The sequence below is a fragment of the Mizuhopecten yessoensis genome, unplaced genomic scaffold (genome assembly GCF_002113885.1).
Source record: "Mizuhopecten yessoensis strain PY_sf001 unplaced genomic scaffold, ASM211388v2 scaffold9073, whole genome shotgun sequence".
NCBI lineage: Eukaryota > Metazoa > Mollusca > Bivalvia > Pectinida > Pectinidae > Mizuhopecten > Mizuhopecten yessoensis.
In genome coordinates, this window is record NW_018407865.1 from 944,383 (window position 1) to 964,553 (window position 20,171).

The 20,171-nt window shown below is 34.8% G+C and overlaps 1 protein-coding gene across 1 annotated transcript in view; it reads left to right on the plus strand.

Moving 5' to 3' along the window:
- Positions 1-20,171, plus strand: part of LOC110457285 (protein O-linked-mannose beta-1,2-N-acetylglucosaminyltransferase 1-like) — a 57,047-nt gene that overhangs the window by 7,870 nt on the left and 29,006 nt on the right. The window contains exons 6-17 of the mRNA XM_021508489.1: positions 513-571; positions 1,460-1,510; positions 3,881-3,965; positions 4,588-4,714; positions 5,296-5,362; positions 6,081-6,264; positions 7,680-7,789; positions 10,360-10,444; positions 11,279-11,405; positions 12,262-12,331; positions 13,425-13,523; positions 14,073-14,168. Of these exons, the coding sequence (XP_021364164.1) occupies positions 513-571; positions 1,460-1,510; positions 3,881-3,965; positions 4,588-4,714; positions 5,296-5,362; positions 6,081-6,264; positions 7,680-7,789; positions 10,360-10,444; positions 11,279-11,405; positions 12,262-12,331; positions 13,425-13,523; positions 14,073-14,168 (1,160 nt within the window). The remainder of the gene's footprint in view (positions 1-512; positions 572-1,459; positions 1,511-3,880; positions 3,966-4,587; positions 4,715-5,295; positions 5,363-6,080; positions 6,265-7,679; positions 7,790-10,359; positions 10,445-11,278; positions 11,406-12,261; positions 12,332-13,424; positions 13,524-14,072; positions 14,169-20,171) is intronic.

The window sequence follows — 20,171 nt, forward strand, 5'->3', positions numbered from 1 at the left end:
AAAAGGAATGGATTCATAAGATTTGGCTGGTAGCTTTTGGAATAGAGCTTACCAATTTGAGAAGGAAAATGACATTGACCTACTTACAAGGTCACAGGGAAAAATATGTCAAGCAACTTCTGAAGAATCAAAAAGCATAGAATCTTGTAATAATATTTTGCTGGTAGTTTCAACAGATGGAGCCAACAAAGTTTGTGAGGGAAATATTTTTAGTGCAATATAATATTTAATGAGAATATTTTGCTATGACTGCTTAAATATTCCGGTGAGTGATACAGGCCCTCTTGGGCCTCTTGTTTCTGCATGAATTGTAGATCTTCTGTAGTTAATTTCAGCCACTTAAAGTACTGGTAATACCTTTGCTTATGTCTGGCTTCTTAATGATTTCTTTTATCATGCGATTTTCTTTTACCAATAAATGATCTTGTTTTTTGTCTGAATTGCCTCCCTTGAATTATATGACTGCACAACAACTGTACACTATCCTGTATATATGGTGGCTTTCTTTTTAGATTGTTTAGTCCAGACCTCCAGAATACTGGCCGTGGTATCAATGCAGTGTTTATAGATCGTAAGTAAGCGTTCAAGGTATCATATACAAATCTATTTTACTTGTAGTTCCTTCTTCTCAACAGGTATCAAGGCAAAGTTTTTAAAAAGAAAAAAATCTGCTGATTTTAAAAGTAAAAAAATCAGGGTGAATTTCAATATACTAGCTGTATAACCTAAAAGTTTCAATGTAATGTTGCTTTCATAGTTCCGTGGATGCAGTGGAACCACATATATGCTACTGTGAAAAGAAAGGTGATTTACCTGACTCAAAACGTGTACACTTGTTACCAACAGACTGGTAAAATTTTGTATCAGCAGAAGTGTTTGTAAAATAATACTACAATAGAAAATACTCACAGATGTATCATAATCATATTATGCAGGGTCAGAGAAGACAGTATGTCATTAAAGATAGGAGGAGACAGGTGTTGGTAAAATCAGGTTACGCTGTATTACATCAGTTCTAATGGGCACAATGTACTAGGTTATAAATTGTAAGGTGAAAATTGTGCGTGATCTGTAAATTCCCTGAGTTAAAAATAAGAAAACTTAACAATACCCATTGGGGACGATCTTTATATCGGTGAAATGAACTTTTCTGTAGTGTACTGTCTACATTTGGTAGTGAGATACTGACTATTCATTAGAATGATTCAACGAGAGGCTGTGGTGGCTCAAGAACTTCTAATACTTTTTCTCAAACAACTTGTGAATCACAACAGTTACTGGTCAAAAACTTAATAACCCATGCTGATCGAAAGCTCATGCAAAATGATCACCAATACCCATATCCCTTATGCTGTAGTTGTCACACGTTCAGAGGGAAAGAGTTTTTGACATGCTCCATATCAATTTGAAATGTTTAAATGTACACCGACTAGCTAACATAAATAATTTGTGATTTCAGCTGATACCTTGGAAATTAAAGACCAACAAATATTTGACACATATCTTGACGGTAAGTAAATCACCGCAACTGCATACTATTTATTTGTCTAATAGTTGGAAATGAAAAGCATGCATTGCTTTCATATTATCTGGTAGACCCTTCATATTCACTGACTGATCATTAAGTGGGGTTTATGTGACATCATGATATGATATCTCTATATAGATAATCTATATAGAGATATCATATCAATAAACAAAGTAGTCCACTGAACACAGAGTAATATAAGTTACATTCTCTCATCTCTGTACTTTAAGATAGAACTGTTCAGGGTAAGAAAGGGGTGTACTCTGTAAGAAATTTCTATCTTACAATCCATTTCACGTGACGTGATGTCGCAATGGCTCAATAATGACGTGACGGCACAAATTTGGAAAACTCTGCCGCTGCAATGCGGAAAAAAAGAGTGACGTGATGAAATTAGAAACTTTTACAATATATTTACTGTATATGTTAGAAAGATGAGATTATTTTTTCTTCGCAAACATTGTTTGCAGATATGGGGTATGATTAATCTCACCAACTGATTAATTTCGTCCTAAAAGCTCAGGGGAAAAGTTGTTATTTTCAAAATGGTAGCCAGTTTAAATGCATCTTCATGGTTCCTGAGCTTATTTTGGTCGCTGGAATGAGAGAAAAATACTCTTTTTTGTCCAAGGGTGTAGGATAGAGAAATTCCACCTCGGTATTTTCAAATTTGGCAAAACCCTTATGAAAGCCTCAGGTTTTACTAAATTTGAAAACCCCTCGGGTGGAATTTCCCTATCCTACACCCCTGGGCATGAAAGAGTCATATCATTCGGTAATTTTTATATGCCCGTCGAATGAGCTTCCTAAATATTTTTAAAAATTTAACTGTAAACCATCGAAACCGGGGCTATTATTGTTTTTTTGTGTGCATTTGATTTTTGTCTGTATAACTAATGTCACGAATACCATTTATTTATTAATCATTTATATATTAATGTGTGTGGGTGTGTAACTGTTAGTGTAACTGTTAGTGTAACTGCTAGTGTAACTGTTAGTGTAACTGCTAGTATAACTGCTAGTGTAACTGTTAGTGTAACTGTTAGTGTAACTGTTAGTGTAACTGCTAGTGTAACTGTTAGTGTAACTGTTAGTGTAACTGTTAGTGTACCGTAACTGTTAGTGTATGTATAGCTGTAACTAGTCTTTTGTTGGCCTTTGGTACAATATTGCTAATTCACACCAGATAATACTTCACCAAATGTATGTACTGGAAGGATGATCTGGTTGCAAAAATCAGTAAAAGTGGAAATGTTTTGCTAATTCATATTTACTAAATCAGTTTGAAATTAAGCACAAGTAAACATATCAACAAACTGATACTATGCATCATGATTGAAAAAAAATGTTAAAATTCTGAATAATTTGAAGTGTTAACATTTGATTTTCACAACCAAAAATTGCCAATTTTACAAAAACGAATATAATCATCTAATGATAAACTGTATTAACTGTGTATTAGTATTGTAACATGTACAGTGGAAGTGGTGAGATACAAAAAAACAAAACAAAAAAAACAACCCAGATCAACGTTAATGAAAGGAGATGCTTTGTCATAAGTCTCTTCAAAGACTATTATATATTAATTTGTGTGGGTGTGTAGCTGTTAGTGTGTGTGGGTGTGTGCTTGTGTGTTTATTCTTTTTTTGTCTCTGTATATAGCTATAGGTACATGCTTGATAAGTATTTATTCATAGTGAATTAACATTTTTTTTATTATCAACAACTCTTCAGCTTTAGGAATTTTAACAACAATCATGTACCATATGTGTTATATCATGTTTTATACAAAAAAATGAAAATGAATAAAAAACAATAAAAAAACCCACAATTACTTAGCAATACGTTTTATCAGCATGACGAGTAAATTTGAGGGTTTTCTATTTCATACATTTAACAGGGCATGTCATACCACAGATCAAACCCTTGAAGGGTATAAGCTCAATGTATTAATATCATAGTAGAGCTTAACCCTTTCACCACTGTAGACCATAATGGACTCTTCCAAATTAATACATGGTAGAGTCTACTAAAGTTACATAGGGGTGAAAGGGTTAAAGAAGATAATTTTAGAAGGTGATGCCATTAAACATTCTACATTATGTTTTGGTTAGGTCACAATAAGATCTTGCCATGTTGTCCTGTGAAAAGTATTTCTTCTTAGAAACCATTATAACAGGTTTACAATTTGAACCTATACACAAAAATGGATTATTTCAAGATGGGTCATGATCATTTGCAAGTTTGTTTAACAAGGCAGTAATATCGATAATGATTGTTTTATCAATGGCAAAAAGAGTTGGGGCTCATTATTCAGCTTATAACTGGTAAACCAGTATGTTTATGTTACAGTGTACCCTCTTCTACGTTACGTCAGAGACAAGGTGCCCAGAAATACACTTGTTCTAGCTGTCAGCTTTGATGAAGTGTCAGAAGGGTGAGTGGAACATATTTCTTACGTTTATCTTAAGAATACATACTACTTCATTGTGAAAGCCATCTCCATTTCAAAAGCGTCCTGGTATGTCCACACGAAGAAATCAATAAAATCTCATTGATAATTACTTAATGACACTTTGGAAAGTTACCTAAAGAAATTTCCATTTCAAAAGCGTCCTGGTGTGTCCGCACGAAAAAATCAATAAAATCTCATTGATAATTACTTAATGACACTTTGGAAAGTTACCTTAAGAACTGTTACCTTGATGAAACCAGATATTGTATAGAATAGTCTCCCACACGATGTTATTTCATCTCGTAAAGTATTTGACTTTGAGAAAAACTTGGGATGAATTATGGAAAGTTCTTGATTTGAAGTACGATCAAACAGCATCTTATGTATAGATTTATTAACACTGTGCTAGAAGGGAGATAACTCTGACACATGTGAAGTATGTGTGGTAGTAAAAAATCTAAGTTTATACAGTATAAGAGTAGAAACTTTCAATGGCTAAATATCACTCTTAACTAGTTGTCAGTTCATGTTATACTTAACTTGATGACCTTATTTGTCGGCAGTAGCCCTGTGTCATAAGGTATATTTGTTATTGTGTTTGTAGCCTAAAAGAAGAGGGAAGAAATGTCTTTGTTGCTATGGGCAGCAACCTGATCTCAAGAGTACAGTTCCGGGACAATTTTATGATCGTTGGCCAACTGGGTCTGAGGCGAGGCCATGCTATAGAATTTGTAAGTACATTGTATAATAATGTCTCGGTCAAGGCCAATCTATAGCTGCTGTTTAATAGAAAAATTGTCTACGAGACAAGACAATACTATAGTTAAGAGTGTTTTCAGTACAGTTGGTTCCTGCACAAAGCCATGCTTTGGAGTATGTCAGAATGAGATTGGCTAAAAGAAGGCCATGCTATAAAGTTTGTAAGTATATTGGGTTTTGATTCATTATGACTGTTTTTGATAGCAAAATATGTTCATTATTTATGAAATGGAGTGTAAGCAGTCTACATGTAACAGACTTAAGCACCAATAATAGAAAATAAAAATAAAAAGTAAATTTCCCTTTGGACTTTTATTTTATCGCAGAAATGGTTTTACCTCAGGACTTATATTTTACCATTAAAACGTTAAATTGTATTAATATTTATGTTATTTCTTATAGCCAGCTGGTAAGGACATGCATGTCGAAGCCAATTTTTTCTACTTTCTTTTGAAAAACAAAAATGTTAATACCATTAGGTTGCATAGATTGAAAGTGGCAGTACATAATATATTTAAAGGAGAAATAACTAAGCAAAACTTGTTCATTTCAGCATAAATCCAGGGAAACAAGTGCTTTTGCTCCACCAATAGAAAAACAAGGATGTTTTGGTTTACCAAGTAAGTACCTCCCACGGTTTGTGGATTGTTTAATTCAGTAGACCAATTGGAAACACAAAGATTACCTCCCCTTGTTTGTGCCTTGTGTTCTTCGTTTGAGATTATTACAGACAAAAATTATAAACTCCAATGGTTTGTGTCTTGTGTTTTTATCCACAGCTCAACTAGTTGCCAGGGGATATAGAAAAGTGGGTCCGTCTGTGCGTCCGTCCATGCACCTGATAAGGAAGAATTGCTAACATCTATATCTTGCCTACTACAAGTGCTATATTGATTAAGCTTACATCAATTGTGCATCTAGGGTTGCTCTACTGAATGCATATTGTGGATGCTGATTTGACCTATATTTTACGCTTCATGCGCGCGGGGGATATCAATGACAGCGTCTTCTTGTTCAATTTTCAGTGCAGTTTTGTTGACTTTTGGGTTCGAGACACATAGAAATATCTTCCCTGGTTTGCATTTGGTGTTTTTCAGTGGAGTCTATAGGAAAAAGAGACTCTCTCCACTTGCATGTATGTGTGTTCTGATTTGTCAGTTAGGGGTTACAAGGAAACACAGCATTATCTCCCTTGGTTTGCAATTTGTGTTTCACAGTTGGGTCTTTAGGGGATGTAGAGAAGTATCTCAAGCAGCTGATATGTATGTTTAATGGGTTTTCAGATGGCTATTAGAGACAAATGGTTATCTCCCTTGGTTTATGTCTTGTGTTTTTCAGTGGGGCCTATTGGAGACATGGAGGATTATCTCCCCTCCGTACAGACATTGGGAGCTATACAGCCTGGACCTGATTTTAAGAATTGTGGATTAGCATCTGGATGCGAGGATGGAACATTTTCTATGTTGGTTGATACAGGAGAAAGTGACAAAAAAGCTCCCAAAATTTGTGTTGCTGGAAAAATGTAAGAAATGATTTATGCAGTTTTTATACGCCCGTCGGAGACGGGGACGTATTATGTTATCACGTGAGCNTTCGTAAGAGGTGATTTTGAATTATAAAGATTTTCTTGGTAATCTATAGCATCTTGGGTTATTTGAATGCTCATACTGAAGGTATCATGGTTTGTATTGCTGTAACTTGTCTTTTGTTGGCCTTAGGTACAATATTGCTAATCCACACCAAATAATGCTTCACCAGATGTACTGGCAGGATGTTCTGGTTGCAAAAATCGGTAAAAGTGGAAATGTTTTGCTAATTCACATTTACTTAATCAGTTTGAAATTAAGCACAAATAAACATATCAACAAACTGATACTATACATTAAATTAAGACAAAACTGTTCAAACTCGGAATAATTTGAAGTGTTAACATTTGATTTTCACAACTGAAAATTTCTAATTTTACAAAAACGAATATAATCATCTAATGATAAACTGTATTAACTGTGTATTAGTATTGTAACATGTACAGTGGAAGTGCCAAGATACAAAAAAACAAAACAAAAAAAACAACCCAGATCAACGTTAATGAAAGGAGATGCTTTGTCATAAGTCTCTTAAAAAAAGTATTGGGAGATTGAAATTTAGCTGGAAGTAAAATTTGCAGCTCAAATATCTTCATTAACAGTTTATGAATGTGAATAAGATCATCAACATTCCAGGATAATTTTGTAATTCAAAGTTGATACAAAATGACAAAGAGAGCTTATCTTGACATGAAAATTAATGGCGAGGCAACAGAATTTCCTGTGAATCAGAATCCCGATCAACATTTAGCATCTGTGAACAAAATGTTCATTCTGTCAAAGCCTTGATTAGGATGTTTCCACTGTAATACTATTACAACACTGTACTTATCCCACAATAAGCCCGGGTCTAGTAATAAGCCCATCATTTTGATTACAGTCACAGAAGTAGAATTACCAATAAGGGCTATTTCTATGTCCCTTGATAAGCCCTATGCTCCCTTTTGGTCAGAAATTATGTGTTGTCTCCCCTGGGCTTGTTGTAGGATAAATACGTAATATAGAGTGAGTATATACGTAGTATAGTTATTTATAATCAGCATTTATTTTGGACAGATGCATGTCTTGAAATGTAATACTGTATTGTGTTAGCCAATTAACTTTGTTAGTAGATGGGAGGTCTTAGGGGCAGGTTTGATTTAAGTTACACACAAAGCATTGAATCAAATAGGTTTTCTGGTAAAGGAAGACAATGCTGAGTGAAATAATTACAATTATGAAAACTATTATTATGCAAGCATGCTCTAACAGTAAGTGAGGATGAGGATAGAATTGAGGGTATTTTAGTTATCCGTATTTACATGTATATATGAACTAACTGCATGTTTTGTTTCCATGGATACTAATATAGAATTGTAGACAAACAGATCAACGATGCAGGCCGAGGGTTTAACATGGCGGTGATAGATCATGTCTCCTTCCAGGTCAAATCTGTCTCCAGATATGACACATACCTAAAAGGTAAAGGTTTCACGTCTCACCTAAGATGCCCCCCCCCCATCCCCCATCCCCCGGGGATCCCCTGTCCTCTATCCCATACCCTCACACAACCCCAATCCACCAGCTGCCAGCTCTCTCCATAGCACGAGTGTCCTTTGGCCCGGACACAAGACTTTGACATTTTGACAGATAGATGTCGCGTACGTGTCGCTCACACCAGACATCTATCTGTCAAAATGTCTAAAGATAAGATTGAAAAAAACCCAAGGCCAGGCTTCAGTTCAACTTCTTCCCTTTAAATCTGATGAGGAGCTCATTGTCTTAAGTCATAAGACATGTTAATCATTTTTGATGGTACGTACAGCTGTAACAATAAACAGTGTATCAGTACTCCAAGGATAATCGAGATGAAGATGTTTCCATTATCAGATCCTGTGTAATTTGCAAACCAGTGTACAATGCATAGATACATTTTTCATCTCTTGAAGTTCATTCAAATTGTACAAAGGGATTAAATCAAGTCCTTTCTAAATGTCAGACCTTCAAATTTGCTAATGTTTTTTTTCAGAAAAAAATGTAATCGTTAGGAATCTGTAATTGCACTCTTAGCCTAATTTCAAACAAGTAATGTTGGTACTTGTGGTAATCTTGAGGATGACATTGAAGCCGGGTTATGATTTGAAGATTAATTATCTTTATAACTTCTACATGATCTGATCTGTATCGTGATCTCCATCTGACCTGTATATGACCTCTACATCGACCTTATCCCATCCAATACACTATATACCAGCTGTCATACCTAACACTCTGTCCAGCTTGACATTTTGTTGCTTTGACATGTGATTGATTTGTTTTAACATTAAAAGTCTTCATCGGGCTAATTTTTAACAGCAGATATAATACTATCTACGTAATTAGGCCAGTGGGCACAGGATCACAGGAATTCCACTTATATCCGTGTTCAGATTTCAATTAAATATAAAACGGTTCTCGAAGGAATCATTCTAAATTTAATGAAAATAATACAGTCATGTACATGCACATAAAGTCAAATTTTTTGAACTTCAGTTTTAGACAACATTCAACAAATTCTGGACTTAAGTGTAGATTTTTTCATGATCCTGGGACCTGGTTGCGTTTGAGTGATGAAGTGGATTTAAACCCTAGTGTGTTTGTACTGGGGCGAAGTTGAACTCTTTACTGCTGATACAATGTACATAGTATATGTCAACAGCTTTCTAAAGTACTACAAATGCAATGTGGTTCAATATGTATTTTTATGCCCCCGCCATAAAATGGGGGGGCATATGGTGTTGCCCATGTCTGTTGTGTCGCGTCCTGTCTCGTCCCGTCCCATCCCATGAGCGGGGGCATTTATGTCTTAGACATTTTCTAGTTTATTTCTGAGTAGTCCTTGATAAAAATATATATATTGTTTATCCACATTTTTTTTTAACATTTATTCATCTAGACATTTTACAAAATAGTAGTCCTATATTTTATTACTACATGTACCACCAAGTAGTTACAGGAAAACACAAAGATATCGAAAATAATTTTTATTTGAAAATAAAATTCTGTTATCCACTACTTAAAAAAAATATGGCACAAGATAATTGTAGGAGAGATAAGTTAACCAGGTAACAGTGATACTGTCTGGTTTTCTAACAGTAGTTTGTCGTTTCTGAATAACCGTGTTTATAGACTTTATTTAAATATTCAGTTTAAAGTGACAGTAAAACATACAACAGTTATAGCTGTATGTACTACAGATAATTCTGAAGTAAACAGATTAAAAATGATCCTCCTTTAGATACGAAATACTTACAGAAGTAGAACTTATTATTAAATAATGAAACTGACAACATTTTATGTCTGATTGTTGTGTCTTTGAACGGAAACATGACGAAGAAGTTTTCCGATTTTTTTACGCAATTTATTTATGTTATTAAATAAATTGATTTCCCATTTTTCAATGATTGTTTGTACACAAATGATTCTCCTGACCTAAATTTAGTAAGACAATTTTTTGGTACATATACAGGGTTGGAATTTCCTAAATGTATTGAAGACTTTCAGTGTGTTTGTGATGCTGTTGAACATTTGTGCATCTTGCTGGGTGATGGTTCGAACACAGGATGAACTATGAAACTCCTTGCATGAAAAAGATTCAGTTTGCCTTAACTATCTTTTAACAAGACACTTAATAAGCTCAGCTTTAGTTATGAAATATTTGTGTGCTATTGAATTCACTTTAAATTTGAAATGATTATGAAAAGTCCATATTTTGAATTCAAATATAATGTAATAACTTATAAAGAGGCAAACTTTTAAAAGTAAAAAAAAAATCAGTTCTGACTTAAAACCTCTGTTTTTCCATTTTAGTAACTGTGAACAGCTGATATTTACAAATGATATTTATGAAACATCAAATACCTCATTATCAAAATTTAACAGGGAAAAAAATAATTTTGGGTTAAAGAATCTTTCTTGGAAATTTGTTACCAGGGTAACTGGTTTTGCTTTTGTGTTATTTTCATGTGTTGTATGAATATGAATTTGAACTTAAAATGTTTTAATGTCAACAGATAGCCTTAGCTTAGAATTTTTCCTGGACAAACTTGAGCCTGATGACATTGTTGTAGCTGTTGTCAATGACGACGGATCAAGAAAGTAAGTTTACCTATGATTAATACTGTTAAATTATCTGACACTCATTTCAGGATATTATTTCAAAATATTTCATGCTTCTCATCATAGTCTGCTAGAGTAAAAGGATTTTTTTTCAGAATTCCCAAACATCTGTGTAAGGATACCACAACTTTTCACATATCTATAATGTATTTGTACCTATAGCTGTATATTTCCCATTATCTCACATTGCTTCATGTCATGATTTGGTCAATATCATATTTCAATAAAACACCAATTTCCTGTCTGCATGTTGTACATGATAGATTGTTTTATATCATGTTATTTGGCATTAATTCTATTCCTAATGGATATTGCTTTAAAATTGATAAATAACAATGTGGTCTTGTTTTAAGGCCCTAAGGGTTGATTTTTACATCTTTGCTAAGTGTAACAACATAGTAAACAGCTATTGAGTAAGGACCTTCATTGTGATAAGATATATTTACATTGTAGTAATATTTAAAATCTGAAATACATAACTTAAACTTTATCTTAGAACTTGTTTTAATGTCATATACCGGTGCATGATTGTATAATACTTGTATTTGCCTTTTCTGTTGGTCGGTCTGTTAGTTAATTCACCCACACAAGTCACATCATAGTTAGACTTTAGTTCATCTCCATTACTCTTGATATGAGAATTGATCAGTCACCAAATCATATGTATGGATAAATCCTGAGGATTCCTTCACCAAGATATCAAATGCGAGGGCATCTGTATGTTTTACAAAATGTTTAGTCTTATATAAAGTCATTTTCATACAAATTGCAATGTATTTGTAACAGATTTATTTTATCCTATTACTTTTGCAGGCTGAGTCTACACGCCAAGGAGCTCTTCAACAAGTTAGGCAGTAGTATGGTGCAGAACCTCAAGTTTAGGGACGTCTGGTATTTTGTAGGTCAGCGTGGTATCGATGGGTTCACTAAACATGAAAAGGTGAATAGCTATGTTTTCACTTACAGTAGGTAATGTCTTGCCAAAGTTTATCTTATAACATGGTAGTATCTAATATAGAATAAGAATTGTGTTATCTCTGCTGACACTGATTTGGTACTATCATGCACATGTACCATCTTTTTACAGGTTTTCTCTTATACAGAATCTGTGTATGTAAGATATAGATTTCTCATACCTGTGTGAACAGCATTTAAGATTTAAACTCCTGTGTGTATAAGATATACCATACAGAGCTACTATATAGTAATCTTATATATATATGTGTCAGAGAGAGAGATTGGTATGAAAAGATATTTTTTTCTAGGTCAGTATATGAAATGTTGTGTATGTACGGTGAAATTTGACTTTGCCAACACTTGCCTTGAACCATGTCCTGTCTGATGTGATTTTATGGCACAAAAGTTCTTTTCTCTTTGTTTATAAAGTGATCAGCATTTTTGTTGGATATACAAGCTGTAAGATCTGGTCCCCTTTGTACCAGTTAAGTTTTGATTCACTGCAGTTTTAGAAAAAAAAAATAGTTTTGAATTCTCCTAGACCCTTAATTTAGAAGACATTCTATATTTCAGAAGCTATATGATTATTCGTATAATCTTTGAGACGACCTACGAACTAGGTTGTGATAAAGCGATATATAAGAACCTCAAATTATTATTATTATTATTATAAATTTTAGAAGTTCATCCTTTTTCTAAACTTGATTTTCTTGAACAATCCCAGAATGGGTGTTCAATTGTCATCATATCATCTTTCAATTATTACATTATTCATCCTTCAGGTTTTAAGTTTAAATTTGAACTCTGTGTTTTCTGACCGATACTTCTATGTGTTGTAGATCAGTTACGCTGGGTATGATGGTGAATGGCCAAAAAACTTACATAGTTCTTTCTGTGTTAGTAAAAAATGTAAGTATCTTGTGGAAGTTTGCACCTAAAGGACAAACTTCATTATCAAAAGGCATGTGAAACAGTGAATGATATCTGTCTCTTCTCTCTTAAGGATTATGTGCTGTGATATGTGTTAGAGTTATTTCCCTTGAAATAAAATCATTATTGTGACGTATCTTAAACTTCAGAATTTTCTCTGTACTATATATACATGCATGTTTGCCAACCTTTCAAATGTTGAAACCACGTGGCAAAATCTGAAAATGTCGGGAAAGTTTTGAAAAAGACTACATTTGACAAACTAATTGTGCAAAATGCTATAATAGAAGCTGTTCAGTGCAATGAATTAAACACATTGATGTGAATGTAAGATGCATGTAATTCTGAGATACAGAGAGAGTTATACAAGATGTCGGGAGTAGATATCTGTTCACTAATCTGTTTACTAAATGTACAACGTTGTCACTCAAAATTTTGAATCTGATTTTGTTGCACAGTATTATAATATTACAACCGAAAACAATTGTACCAATAGTGATAGACTTTGCATAATTATATTTCAGTCACCATAGGCAATATATGATGTACAGTTTCTATGCAAACTATACTGCATTCCCTGCCTATTTATTGCTTTATGTAATATCAAAAAGATATGCCGCATGGAGGCACGGTAGTCTAGTGGTAAGATGTCGGGTTCGTGACCGAAGGGTTGAGGGTTTGAGTCACGTCACGGCACTGTGTTGTATCTTTGAGCAAGATACCTAACTCCGCTTGTTGCAGTCTACTCAGCTGTAAATGAGTATGTGGTTGGGCAGTGCTAGAATTGTAAAATGCTAGCTGTGAGCGTTGAAATGGCAGCACCGGCTGTATGCTCCACAGGGAGTTGAGAAAGATATTGGCTGGTTGCAAAGGCCCTAAAACCATGGATAATAATTTGTGAACCGCTTTGAGACGACCTACAAACTGAATTGTAGTAAAGCGGTATATAAGAACCTTAAATTATTATTATAAGTTATTTGATAAACTAAAGCAGTTCTGTTGCATCTGGTTATGTTGGAAACTTTGAGATTTGACAAAGGTTATTGAGTGTTTTTGTATCTTGTGTTTGCAGTAGAGGGATTGAAGGTGGCCCCAGATCCTGGTGGTTATCGTAATGAAGGCAGACGGGCGTTCTGTAAGAAGTATGACGGCTATGCAGACTTTTGTGAGGGTAAGTATATAATTGTTTATTATTTGACTAGGGTGAGGAAGACAAGCATTCTGTAAGAGTTACCATGGTTAGGCAGATTTGTGTAAGTGTACATGTATGTTTGTACTCATATAAAATCATTTTGTAAACAACTGTTTCTAAAATTGTGTTTTAAATTAAATTCACAAAAAGAACGACAACAGATAAAGATGTATCAACATTAATGAAATGTCAATTAGAGACAAATTCTTGTATGATGAATGCAAAAAATCTATACTGTAGAGGAATTGAGTAATATGATGGTACAATCTGCAATTGAAAGTGGGTCAGTTAATATAAGTCAGGGTTGAAGACAATTTTTTTTCTTTAAGTACATATACAATAAATAGTTACAAAAAGTCAGCAGAAAGCATTGTACTGTAGATTTAGTATTTTACTTAATATGTTGATTATTGATTAAAAGTACAGTTTTTTTTTGTTTTTTATTACACAGTATCAAAATTTGATAGTTTTGATTTTAAATTAGAAACGTTTTGGATATGACATAATGTACTGAATATTACTTTTCAGCGTCAAAGATTGATAAGACGATCTCTCCTGTGGGCCTTGTGGATAAAAGTCTGTTTAATAACCCCATATTTGACGTCCCCATCATCATAATACCAGGTAAGACCAACTGCATGTAGCTAGTGGAGGTGAGGAGCTTACAAGTGTGCTCAAATATCAACGATGATCTATACTCATGGTCACATGTGAAGCAAGGCACTGTTTTGTGACCCCAACCATGCACAATTATTTTTGTAGACAGACCCATAGGTGTCAGTCATTCCCGGGGTAGTCATGGAAAATCCGTAAAATAGTTAGCAGAAACCCCAATTTGGCACATCTCCCACATTAGGGTCAACTTAACCTCAGAATTTGGCAGTTATTCCTTATAAAACCCGTTACAATCACAAATCTCACAAAGTATTGAAGAACAGCCCAAAGACTGACACCTTGTGATTACAACAGATGCCAATAGCCTGTGAAAATGTGCTAGTTAGGCTAACAATTGAAGTCTATTGTTTTCCACTCTGATCTGCCGCTTCTTGACCTTAAACAAATGTCAAAAAATATTTTATATTCATATTCATGTTTAATAAGGCTTAAAAGTTCAAATGTTGTCTTTTTTGGAACTGTTTTGAAGTAACAAGACATTGCAAGCATGCATTGATACTGTTATATACAGAACTTGTGTAAAACAAAGTACATAATACTGTTATACATTGTATATTGTAATCTTTTGCTATCAAAATCTTTTGTGACCTGGTTTATCAAAATTCAAATGTATACATGTACTGCAACCTTTTCTCACTAACTAGCCATATTGTATTTCTATTGTAAGATATTGGTTATATTGAATATAGAAATTGATCATGATTAAGGTAGTAATATAAAATTTTCTTCATTCCGATGTCAAAATTAGTAGATCTATTTGATGGAGTGGATAAAATGGAATATTTTGAAAAAAAAAATAACCAACCAACATGTTCATCTGCCATACGAAACATTTTGATATAAATATTTAGATTATAAGTGGGGTTACAAAATGAGAAGTAAGAAACCCTGAGAACGGTTTCAAAATGACAGAACTTTTCCATCAATCCAAACATATAAGGGAGTAACTTCCCCTAGACCCTCTTTTGGCAGGTAAAACTTGCATTTTGTGCATTGTACATTTAGAAGGCTAAACAAAATATAAAAAGGAACCATGCAGTATGCTGTTTTCTTAAACTACATAAGCCTTCATATATTTTTGTGCTACATTCAAATCAGTTCAATATTTTCACTCATTAATTATATCTATGCATGTGCATGAAAATTTAAACACAGTTGGTTAATAGAACAACACACGAAAAGATACCATGTATACATTGTGTGTACACTTTCTGCAAATAGTGCACACAACTGGGCAATTTAACAATCGATCATGTAAGTTTGGCTGAAATATAGCCCTGTTGTACCATAAAATGTGCAGTTAAGCGTGATATGGTAAGATCGTTTGATCAATGCTACGGATTGAAGAAGGTCCAGAAGGCTGGAGTGAAATAATGTTCACTGTATTAGTGTATACCTGTAAATATCCAATCGGTATATTTTGTTCTTTGTTTAATTCTTCAATGCATGTTACACGTTATTACATTGTACTCTCAGGTTTATTACATGTAACTACAGTGCATAGTGAGTTAAATGGAGTTGATCACCGAACAGAGAAGCACAGGGTGATTGAGAGTTATTTCCCCTGTTGCTTGTAAGCGATGTGTATCATGGTTATTTTGTAATTAGTGTAATGAAACATATTTATATCTAGATTGGGTGTTTTGTAAAATATCATTCATGCAATTAATTAAATGTATAGAATACTGTAATGTAAAAGAGAATGAACCAAAAGGGGGCAATTTGGCTATATTGCTTTTAGCAACTTCTTCTCTGGAACTAAGAGATGGATATCAACCATATTTGACTGGAAGCATCCCTAGGTAGTGGGGATTCAAAATTGTACAAATGGTGGGGCTGACCCCCCAGGGGGCTGAGGGGTGGGGCCAAAAGGGGCAATTAGGCTATATTGCTTTGAACAACTTCATCTGTAGAACTATGCGATAGATATTTATGATATTTGACTGGAAGCATCTCTAGGTAATGTTGATTCAAAATTGTACAAATGGTGGGGCTGACCCCCCAGGGGGCTGAAGGGCGGGTCCAAAAGGGGGCAATTTGGCTATATTGCTTTAAGCAACTTCTTCTTTGGAACTAAGAAATGGATATCAACCATATTTGACTGGAAGCATTCCTAGGTATTGGGGATTCAAAATTGTACAAATGGTTGGCCCCCACCCCCAAACAGGGGGTTAAAGGGAAGGACCAAAAGGTGGCAATTTGGCTTTATTGCTATAAACAACTTCTTCTGTAGAACTATCCACTGGATATAAATCATATTTGGTTGGAAGCATTCATGTGAAGTAGGGATTCAAAATTGTACAAATAGTGGAGGGCTGACCCCCCGGGCTAAGGGGTAGGGCCAAAAATAGTTTATTACTTGGAAATGGTTGAGATCCCAACCCTATAAACATATATACATTTGTATAGTTGCTGAGTATAAAGAGAAGAATGCACATATGCTTCCAGGATGGCACCGGGGTCTGGCTCCACCCTTGGAGACTTAACCCCTGGGTCATAACTTTGAACCTGTGGAGATCCCCACCCCAAAACTATATATACAATTGTTTGGTATAAAGAGACAAATGCTGTCATGATATTAGAATTGACCCTGGGATCTGCCCCACCCTTGTAAACTTAACCCCTGGGTCATAACTGTGAAAAGGTTGAGATCCCCACCCCAAAACTATATATACAACTGTTTGGCATAAAGAGACAAATGCTGTCATGATATAGAATTGACCCTGGGATCTGGGCCACACTTGCAAACTTAACCCCTGGGTCATAACTGTGAAAAGGTTGAGATCCCCGCCCCAAAACTATATATACAACTGTTTGGCATAAAGAGACAAATGCTGTCATGATATTAGAATTGACCCCAGTATCTGGCCCACCCTTGTAAACTTAACCCCTGGGTCATAACTTTGAAACGGTTGAGATTCCCACCCCAAAACTAGATATACAAATGCTGGGCATAAAGAGACAAATGCTGTTATGATATTAGAATTGACCCTGGGGTCTGGCCACAACCCTAGGGACTTTTAGTTTTGTAGTCATAGCTTGGAAACAGTTGAGATCCCCACCCCATAACCATACATAAACTTGCTGGGCATGAACATGTTACAAGGTTTGGTCTTAGGGTCTGGCCCATTCCCTTGGATCTTATTAGGAGAATATTTTGCCATGATTGCTTAGATATCCAGGTGAGCAATACAGGCCCTCTGGGCCTCTTGTTGAATATGCATTTTAGAATATAGCAGTACGTTTGTAAATTGGAAGTTGGACAGTTCTAGCTTTGACCCCGAGTAACGAAAGCATTGAGTTGCATTGAGCTGTTTATTACTCGTTCCTGTTAGGTTCTACAGCTGACTGTAACATAATAGGGAATCTTTTAAGGGGTCTCCTGCTAATAAATGAGGAGTTGACTGTTTTACATTGAGTGTTCTTGTGGTATTTTGAGAGTTGTGGTCAGAGTACTGTATTAAACAGAGGAACCCCAAGCCAACCAAATTGAACCTGGGTTGACAGTGGGACTCCGACGACAATGGCAGAGTCCAGTCCTGTTACACCTGTGTTGTGTATGTTACACCTTGTGTGGAAATTTCACACTAGTGTCTTTCTTCAGGTTGAAAAGTAATACTAAAATGTACCCATTACCTGGTAATTAACATTGTATCCGAGTGTACAGCACGTACATGCTGATGACTATCCATACACATGTCAATTAATCATAAGGTCAATACATAACTTTTTCCGATACTTGATATGCCCATTACTGGTATATATATAGACAGATAACCATGTACATTTGGTTGAAATATAGAAACAAACTTAAATCAGGAAAAATAAAAGTTTAAATACAAAATCGTATTAATTCACAATATCTATCGACCACGACACGTATTGAACAACTGTGTGATAGTTATCTATAGCTAAGTTGTGCACACGCTATTGTCTCGCAGTGTGTGGCTGGCTGTTCACACGCTAATTATCTCACAGCGTGTGGCTGGCTGTACACACGCTATTATCTCACAGTGTGTGGCTGGCTGTTCACATGCTATTATCTCACAGTGTGTGGCTGGCTGTACCCATGCTATTATCTCACAGTGTGTGGCTGGCTGTTCACATGCTATTATCTCACAGTGTGTGGCTGGCTGTTCACATGCTATTATCTCACAGTGTGTGGCTGGCTGTTCACATGCTATTATCTCACAGTGTGTGGCTGGCTGTACACATGCTATTATCTCACAGTGTGTGGCTGGCTGTACACACACTGTTATCTCACAGTGTTTGACTGGCTGTACACACGCTATTATCTCACAGTGCATGGCTGGCTGTACACACGCTATTATCTCACAGTGCGTGGCTGGCTGTACACATGCTATTATCTCACAGTGTGTGGCTGGCTGTACACATGGTGCGTACACCACATATACCCACACTGCACATTGTGTAAGTTGTGCAATGAAAATAAAAAAAATATAAAGGATTCAGAAAGAATTAAACAATTAATAGATAGTACAAGTTTAATTTAAATACAGGTACTGATAGTTGTAAAGCTGCATCCGTCATAATTACTTTATGGTTTTAGGAGACTGAGTATCTTTTTAACACATGTAGTGGTACATATGTATGTAACACAGTACAGTTCAAACATATTCGATGGGGTGCGTAACCTTCGGAGTGTTAGCACATTTGATTGGAACTGTGTTGGATACCATTACATTTTTATAACAATGGTAGAAACGCTATTACTTGTCAATCTGTATTTTTCAAATTTCGGTCACACTTGTTTTATCTGTAATGTTTTATCTCCTTAGCAACACCTTGGGACACACATTAACATTGATAGGCCTTGATGGACTTTGTGTAGTGAATACCTGAAATAGAGATATTGACCACGGTCAAGATGAAGCCGAGGTCAATATCAATTTTAGGTTCATATCTATACATATTTACCATCACAGAGTCTGTCATTAATTTGTTATAATCTTCAAAAATAAATTAAACAAAAAATCTTTTTAAAGTTCACAATCAGATGGTTTTGATGGGAAGTTTTGTGCAATGTTTAATTGTAAGTTTCAAATCAAACATCTTGGCTTAGAAAAAGTTGAAAAAAATATCAATCATGCTTACCAATACAGTATGTTGTGGGTGTCAAAAGACTACAAAACATAATTAAAGCCTTTAAAATACACATTTATCAATAACTTTTTATTAATGATAAACATCTAGGGAATTCCCCTGAAGACTACATTTTGAAAAACTCACCAGAAAACCATCTACATGAGATTTTTAAGAAGCTGTCATGTGTATAGGATCCAGCTAATGGGATTGCGAAAGATTATCTTGTATGTAATCATACAATTTTTAGTCATCACCATACAGGAACAGTTTTGATCATTTCCTGATGCATGAATTTTGAATAAAAGTGAAAAATGTATTTAATACGGTGGGAAAAAACCCCGTCTGACATCCAAAATACGAGTACACAAAATATTAAGTTAATAACAATATGCATTATCTGTGCAGGAAATCTTCAACATTTAATACATGTATTATAGGGAATGAAACATTGGACTGAGTACAACCTACATAGTGGCATGCCATTGAGATGTATCTCTATGGATTACGGTTGTAACAGAGGTTCCAGGCCATGGTTGATCTTTCAGTCAATAAATATAGATTGAACCACTATCTCATTTATTGGTATGGCTTCTGAGCTAAGATGTTATCAATATTAAATGATGAATTTTTAATAACATAATTATCTCTATAATTAATCAGTTCTAATTTACCTGAAGGTAATTGGATATTGAATATAGATCGAAGCAAGTATAGTAGTCACTGTTTATGATTTCAAATATTAAAAATATCCTAGAGTTAATCTGTTAATGAAATCAAATATTCTGCGGTTCCATATCTTCATCAACATTTTATCTACTGTGTCACTAGCCTATAAGGCAATCAACA